Here is an 8,375-nt window from a genome sequence, read left to right on the forward strand (position 1 = left end):
TTGTCATGGTCCTCTGCCTCATGGAAAGGCATATGCAGATTTTCTCACTGACTCACATGCAAGCAGTCACTCCACCCACACCTCCTGCAGCCAGAGGCCATAAGAGATAACTTATCATCAGAGATCTAGGCCCTAGTGCTTTGTTCTTAAAAGCCTCAGTTACTATGCGATATATCAAGATACAGCAGCAGTTCACAGAAGCAGTTAAGTACTGTAGAAAGACCACAAGGACTTTTTATTTTCACATACAGATGTTTTTTTGTTTTTTTTAAATATATATCTTTTAGTTTGAATAATTCCTTACATTGCTGCCAATTACAATACTGTCCACTGAATGATTGCTAGCACATTGATTTCACACGGACACAGATGGACATAGACATGGAATCATCAGAAAAGCTACCAGGCCGAATATATATGACTGTATCTATAAACACTGAAGCCACTTCCACACCAGCTGACACAAATAAAGTTTCTAGATGATTCCAACATTTAAATTAGGATCTCTATTTGACCACATGTACACTCAACCATTGAAGAGCAACAAACAAACAGTGTACCAGATATGTATTAATTGCTTCTTTTTTTATAACAAAAAAATAATAAAATAAAACACCAATGACACTTTAAAAATAAATTCACCTTTTCTGGGCGTCAACTTAAAAACAGATGTTCATACTTCTAATCTCAACATATAAATATACAGTATATACAAAATAATCTTATAAAACATAGAAAGAGACAGATCAGTGCTTCATATTCTTAAATTACTAATGAAATGCTAATCTTACAAAATAACATTATTGGTTCAGTAATTTCCTTTGAAGGCGTCCTTGGTACGATAGTCACTTAATGTATTTCTTTGTCTTTATTTAAGGGTGATCTTGCATAAGGTAAAACGAGGCCGTATCATGAGTTTCTCTGCATGGAGCTACAGCGTATTGCATCTTTTGATCTTTTATGTTTCCTCCATTTTGCTGTGCAAAGAATCAAGATAAGACGGGGCACAATGTTTTTCTTAAACACACATATAAGGCTTTGTGATCTATGCTGCATACATTCTTTATAAAAAAGGATTTACAAAAATGATAACCCTAAATATCCTTCAAAAATGAACCGTTTTCAGTAGTTTTTGTCCCTTTTTGATTTAGCACAATGCTGATTTCTGTTTGCATAGCGCATTGCAGGCCACAAAAATGGAAAAGGCTGGCTCCTTCCACAGGCTAGTTGGCAGTAAGTTGATTTGTTGATTGCTGTCTACTGCAGTAAGGTGGAGAGGAGTGCATCATGATAGTCCTCTTCTTCTAATCATCACACAGGCATAAACATCTTGGCCTGAAGCCCTTGGGTGAACTTGGACGGAGCAGACAAGGGGCTGAGTCAAAAATATCAAAGGCGCATCCACAAGTCAGATTTGCTCATTATTTACCGCAGTCTTTTCAGTCTTTACATTCTCACAAAGATTAGTAGCTTTAGTTCTATTGAATTCAAAGAGCACACCGGCTCCATCCAGTTATCAAGTTTTCAAGAGCAGCAACTTGCATTTAAATAAATCCTAGTCTCTCCACACTTGTAAACAGTCCGCAAGAAATCCAATGTTGACAGTGAATAATATCTTCTATTTATTATACCTGAAAAAGAAGAAGATGAAAAAAAGCTCAATGACTACTTCAGCAGTAAATCTAATATCCAAAATAACAGACAAGATAAAGCTATTAATGTTTAACAATAAAGGTTACACTCTAAAGAAACAAGAAAATAGATTAATTATGGAAAATAAAGGCTTACCTCAGTTGCAATGATGCATTCATCTTTCTCCTCCGCTATTACAAAGACATACTGGTACATTGAATCTCTGGAAGGACTTATTGTTGATATTCTACACTCTGGCCTTTCACTGTGGAGTGAAAATACATCATGTCAGTTATTGAGAACAAAAACAAAATGACCTAAAGAATGAATGTCTCATCAGCACCCACGCCGCTACACAGTGACAAAAACACAACTGCTCATTCAACCCTTTCTTGTTCACTTACCTGAACGTTCTACTTAAAGGCTTTTTTTCTTCTATCGTCTTTTCACAGTTTTCGTCTTTGTACAAAAGGGACTGTTCATCCTTGTACCCCTTGGAGGTTTTATAGTCCAGCTGGTAGTGGCTGATGTGTTTGTGATTAGACTTTTCCCTGGGACAGTCCATCTCCAAATCTGCCTTTTTATTGTTGTTCTTTAGTTCTAGAGTAGAGTTGAGGTTCCCTTTCTGAAAGTCTCCCTTGGAGAGGTTGTTCATGGTCTCTGAGTCCTGCTCATTGTTTCTCTGCTTCCTGACGTGACGTCTTACCACCACTACCATGCAAAAAAACACCAGAACAGCCACCAGGCCTATACCCAAGCCGATGGCTGCCAAGCTCAACTTGTCATTGGGCTCCCAGCCTATTTCTGGGCTGGGGGTGTTGGGTGAAGGCACATCGTCTGACTGGCACTGGGGGCCGCTGTAATGGGCAGGGCAGATGCAGGTAGGCTGGCCTTTCGCTCCGATGGTGCAGGTCCCGCCGTTCAGGCAGGGTCGCGAGGCACAGTGGTCTGTTGACTTGTCACAGTGGCGCCCTGTGTACCCTGGGGGGCAGGTGCAGGTGTAGTCATTGATGCGGTCTATGCAGGTGGAGCCGTTTGCGCAGGGGTTCCTGGCACACTCGTTGATGTTGATCTCACAGCGCAGACCTGTGAAGCCTGAGCGACAGCTGCACAGCCGGAGGTTACCGTGGATCACACAGTGTCCACCTATGAAAAACAAAACAGGATTATAGAAGCCTTCCACGTGGTTCCGTTTTTTTTCATTTTTTAGGAATTATTTTTGGTGTTGCAAGGATGATGTATTACCATTGGTGCATTGCAGTGAGGTACATTTATCCACTTTCTTCTCACAGTTCAGTCCAGTGTAGCCTGCTGGACACTCGCATGTATAAGTATGCCCATTGTCCCTCTCTCTGCATTTGCCACCATGAAAGCAGGGTGTATCTGCGCAGGTCAGCATCCTGTGTTCACAGTGTGTCCCTTCAAACCCCTGTGGGCACACACACCTATAGCCATTCTCAGAATCCTGCAGAGGAAAAGATATAAAGTTTATCAAAAAGCTCCCTGTCAGATGTTTTGTTTTATCATATCCTGTTCACGACTGCCCCAACGAACCCCATTATCCTTAGTTTGAATTCTATTTACAGTCCACGCTCTGTGAACTGGGTCATCTACTGACTTGACAATCGATAGCATCCTCCTGGACTAGCAGATAGACTGAGGCAAAAACAAAAACAGGAAAGCCTGTGTTGTGGGAAAGGAGAGAGAGAGACTTCCGGACTCACCAGGCAGTGGCCTCCGTTGCGACAGGGCTGGCTGTCACACTCCCTGACCTCCAAGTCACAGTTAACCCCGGTGAAGCCTGGCAGGCAGGTGCAGGTGTAGCTGCCCTGGCCCGTGTTCATACACGTGGCCCCGTTGGCGCAGGGTTTGTGGTGGGTGCAGTAGTTCAGATCTGTAACCAAATGGGTGGAAACATTATTTTATCTACAGTACTAACAATTCATTCAGTTTGTTTTGCTTTTTACCCCCCTCCCTCGCTGTTTAGAGAAAGAGGCAGTTACACACCTTGGTCACAAAAGATGCCTCCCCAGCCTTCCTTGCAGGTGCACTGCCACGGCTCTTTACAGGTACCATGTTTACAGGATGGATGGAGTTTACACATATCACAAAAGAGTCCCTGCCAGCCCTCTCTGCATCTGTTCACACACAAAACAGTGACAACATGACTGTGGGCTCACACTGTAATCTTTTTATCCACTATGTCATAGCTTTAATACTCCCAGAGATTATTTTAAACAGACAGACAAAGAAATACACACTGAAAACAAACACAATGTCAGCTTTATGTTATGTAATTATGCACTAATATATTATTTAATGGTTTATCTTCTCCTAATGAAGGTGTTCATTCTGTAGGCATTGTAAATCATTGTGTTTTAGCAGTTTGTGAATCCCCTGATGCCCATGAATAGAAAAAAAACATGCATTAAATAATTATGAATAGACAATAAACATGCAAGTAAGTGAAGACTCACTTGCACTCTCCGGGTAATGTGCAGTTTCCATTCCTTTCATTGCACCCCTCAAGACAGATTGCTGTAAAACAAACCAAGAAGGGATATTTAAAGCTCTCTACATCGGTATTTGCAACAAGCTGTTAATAAGACTAACGCCTATAACTGATTTTCTCTGCACAACAAAACCATGTACTTGACCATTTCATTGGAAAACTAATAATTCGCCGCGCATGCTCTGTGCTGTATGTATTGATTTATCATGGTTTTTATAGTGTTAAACGGCTGGTTAGTGCAGAGCAGATGCCTGTTCTAAAAAAAAAAAAAAAAAAAACACACACAAAAAAAAACAGGACAGCTGCCCCATTGTTATCGGTGGGCAGTTCGAGTCCCGTTTGCAGCTGCTGTCCTACACCGCTTCAACAATAGAGCCCGCAATTTAGTGGCGCGTGGCGGGCGATAATGCCGCGATTAACCCCGGCGCGCGCTGCTGCTGCCGGGCGACCACCGCCCTGGATTAAAAAACCGCACGCGCCCGGAGAGAAAGTGGGCTCTCTGTCGTCATATGTCACCTCGAGGGCTCCTCTTTCTGTCACACCCGAAGAAAAAAAAAAACTATACCTGTGATCATGTGACAGGCTATTTAGACTTTAGAGCTAAAAAATAACAACTCATTGTTTACTCTGAAACGTACAACAGACCTATATGTCACTCACTTTGCGGAGGAATACAACAAAAGGTGCTTACAAATTGTACAAAAAAGAAAAGAAAAAAAAGTCTAACTTTAGTTTATGTTCTGTAAATAAGGTCACGACTTTTAGCTTAATCTTTGGCCAACTCCCTTTTGGAGTCTAAACTCTGCCTTGTGACCTTTAACCACAAACAAAGGAAAAGTGTCCATATGGTGTCTTTACTCTTGCTTACGTTCTTGGCAGTATTCTCCCTTCCATCCCGGTAGACAGGCTATTTGCCCGTCAGGCTTGCAGGTGTAGTGGCCAAAATGGTCGTCTCTCGGAGCGCATATTTTGGAACAAGTGTCCCCGTAGTAATTTTCATTGCAGATGAACCGGTATGAGTACCTTAGCTCCGTCTGCGTCCCGTTCTGCACATCCTGGGACCACTCATGCCCTATTCCCAACTGTCTTTGGATGGCAAAAGAACTAATCAAGAAATCAGGGTTGGTGGTGTCTGTGAAGAACAGAACATCAGGGATATAAGGATTAGTTTAAAGCAGAAATATTTCGTAAGCATGAGTTCACAGCAGTGTGTGGTGTAGTTGATCGATCTAACAATTATTCCTGTAGTGATTTGTGTGACAATACACAATCTGTACACTGAAATTTCCTCTTCCTTTCACATCATTCCCCTGTTATGAAGGACCTAACAAAAAAGGTGTAAAATCCAGGAAAGGGCTGTCATGGGATTTTTGGCAAGGCTTCGTGTTCTCACTTAAGCCTGTACACTTTCCCATGCATGCCAAAAATAAAACAAGGGAAGTGCAATTGTGTTGGAGAGATTTTGATTGTAAAGAATTGTCGTGTGACTCATAAGGGATCTTAACAAACACAGATCCATGACGCTGAAAATGCCAGATGCATTTTGCCAGCACGTTGACTGAGGGTTATTGATGTAATGTGTGACAGGTAATAAGTCATAGAGGCTACACATGGCATGTCTCCCCCTAGTGGGCGACAGGTAGTGTGCGTCTCCTCACCTCCAGGTAGGTCCGCTGCAGGAGAAAACCAGGCTTCGATAACTAATGAGAAAGCACCCTGGAACAAATGAAGAAATAAATGTCACATAAAAAAATTTTAATACATAAAAGGTACATTTAGTTAGCTAGTATCTTTTGCTTTGTTTCACTGAAAGACTGATGTGGTGCTCCTGGAAAGCGTTCCAACATTATAAAATAGTGAAATGAAATGACCCCAAGCTGAAAATATATGAGAGTGAATATTTTCATAGTTTCAGTTTCAGTAAAGCGATTAACTTCTGATCTACTATGTTTGGCTTTAATGGCATATGACATTAAAAAACACACTTCTACAGCATTTAAATATATATAGTAGCTACCTTTATTTAATAGTGAGTAAGTCTGGTTGTGTTGATTTGATGTAGACCATAACATTATAAATGATTTAATGATTTTATCAATAAATAATAAAATAAATAGAGGCAATTTTTGTCACTGGGAGAAAGTATTTTTTCTTATGTCCTCAATTCATTACTAAATCATATGAATATCATATTCAATTTCTTGTGTGCGAATTTAGTTGGTTTCAGCATAAAAGTGTGTGAAGCCATTATTCCGCACTCCGCAGGGTAGGACAGGTGCTCTTACCGGCCAGGTGAAGTTGAGCGGCAGGCGCAGCCTGGCGTCCGGCTGGATGCTGAAGGAGTCGGTGCCCAGAACAGGTGTGGTGACTTTGCCAAATATACAGTCTCCGGGAGACACCACAGTCTGGAAGTTCTTCAAACAAACCCTGAAATAAGTCCTGCAGCCAGTCCTGCTGCAACTAAGTCCATTTGCCAGCAAACCTTTAGTATTCTGAAAGTGATGGAGATCTATCTCGAATACACCTGATCCCAGAACCTAAAAGGATACAAAAAGTGAGAACAACAAAATAAAGCAACATTTCCTTCTAAAATAATGATTTCCTTATTTGCAAAAGATTCAAAACAAACACACTACCTGAGTAAATATTGTCATAACTATTGCGAGGATAGAGGTGAACCAAACGGCCATTCTTTAGAGTTTGATGTGCGTATCCTTAAAAAATCAGTTTGTCCTCCAACAAAACGCCCTTATTCCAAGTGGTGATGGCGAAAACGGAGTGATGACAAATAAAGTGATCTAAATAAATATAATCCTTCTTCCAAAGCCTGTAGGACGAGATCCAGTTCCACAATCCGTATCCAGAAGAAGAAGTTGGAAAAGACCGAGTTATCCAGAGTGCTTGAGGTTAGACAAATATCAGTAACGTCAATATCCACAAGTGAGTCTGTCTGCGGTCTTTATGTTGCCCATCCATCGTGCCGGTCAGATGTGGTTTGAGTTTGCAGTGCTGATGCGAGGCTTGTGTTGCCAACAGTGATGCGAGCATGTGGCGGAGCATCAGCGCATAGTGACTGCCAGTGAAGGATGTTTGACGTCCCTCCCAGTTTATATACTGCAGTGTAGTGCCATTACAGACACTGTCAGTCACTTGTAGACACCGCCCACTCTCCTCTCCACCTTCTTTTTTTGCTTTGAATATCATCATCAGGCATTATAATTTAGGAGGAGATTTTCTTTGCCTCACCTGGTCCAAAAAAAACGCACTTTTTTGCGGTTTGTATGCAGATTTAACGATGAAAAACCCGTTAAACCTAAACATTGCAAATGTTAAAGAATATTGCAAAAATATAAATAAAAACCCAACCCGAACAAAAATGTGAAAAAATAATTTAAAAAATAATTAATTTTAAAATCCACAGGTAGACTAGGTCTGCTAACCCGCTGATGGCTGCTAGAGACCCAGTAGAAACAGAAAACTGTACACAAAGTCAGTCATTTTTCTTCAGAGATCACTGGCACTGACCGTTTGTGCGTCTTTACGCACCTTTAAGCGCCGAGTGCCTTTTACGCTTGTGACCTCGCAGCCTTCTCTCTTGTTTCTTGTGTTTATTTTAGATAGGGAGGAAGGAGCGGCTGATAACTCAACAGCTGTATGATAATAGATTCTTATTGCAAACACATTGCCTCAGTCATAAATCAGCTGAGGAGCCCGCGTTTTCCGAAAATCTGGCGCTAAAGCTGGGCCATCCAGGACTTACTGTACAGCTTTTAAATGAGAATTAATATAATTGTGCTTCTTAGGAAATATTCAAGGATGTGTTCCACGTGCCCTAAACAAACTTAAATTATTTTATTTATTTTTTTCGAATCAGAAAGACTTCATTGTCAGCTATGGAAATTGGTCTTTGACTTGACTTATGGTGCATATAGAATACCAACATACATGTAGCATAAATATACAATATGTATTCACTATAGAGTAACAGTTGGATAATTGGGTAGTTGTTATTTGTTATTTGTTGCATTTGTTATTAGCTTATATGAGGATACACACAGACACACACATGCATTTGTACACGCATACCAACCGCTGTGTTACATGTAGAGGGAGAGGAAGAGAGACCATATATTTTACTTTAAGTCATTGTTTATTATGCTTAATAACAAGTGCAGGCCCCCAGCTGCTCGGGCACTTCATTCAACATCATAACTCATAATGCCCTCAATTG

General features: G+C 41.0%; 1 protein-coding gene across 1 annotated transcript; it reads right to left on the bottom strand.

Moving 5' to 3' along the window:
- Nucleotides 1-209: 209 nt before the first annotated feature.
- On the bottom strand, nt 210-7,228 carry LOC127361219 (delta-like protein 4). Its single transcript, XM_051395684.1, has 11 exons — nt 6,781-7,228; nt 6,430-6,681; nt 5,803-5,860; nt 5,013-5,276; nt 4,110-4,170; nt 3,640-3,770; nt 3,357-3,526; nt 2,878-3,097; nt 2,037-2,778; nt 1,789-1,897; nt 210-1,631 (listed from the first exon to the last, which is right to left on the bottom strand). The coding sequence occupies exons 1-11, from the start codon at nt 6,832-6,834 to the stop codon at nt 1,626-1,628; spliced, it is 2,067 nt and encodes a 688-aa protein (XP_051251644.1). The 5' UTR covers nt 6,835-7,228; the 3' UTR covers nt 210-1,625.
- Between the last annotated feature and the right edge of the window lie 1,147 nt (nt 7,229-8,375).

This window comes from Dicentrarchus labrax, unplaced genomic scaffold, assembly GCF_905237075.1.
Source record: "Dicentrarchus labrax unplaced genomic scaffold, dlabrax2021, whole genome shotgun sequence".
NCBI classification, from domain to species: Eukaryota; Metazoa; Chordata; class Actinopteri; family Moronidae; genus Dicentrarchus; species Dicentrarchus labrax.

Excerpts from the sequence above, each read along its gene's own strand:
- LOC127361219 (XM_051395684.1), bottom strand. The coding sequence starts at position 6,834 with ATGGCCGTTTGGTTCACCTCTATCCTCGCAATAGTTATGACAATATTT. Across the intron at positions 5,861-6,429 it reads CGCTCAACTTCACCTGGCCG|GGTGCTTTCTCATTAGTTAT; the intron begins GTAAGAGCACCT and ends CATTTGTTCCAG. Across the intron at positions 3,098-3,356 it reads GCAACGGAGGCCACTGCCTG|GATTCTGAGAATGGCTATAG; the intron begins GTGAGTCCGGAA and ends TTTCCTCTGCAG.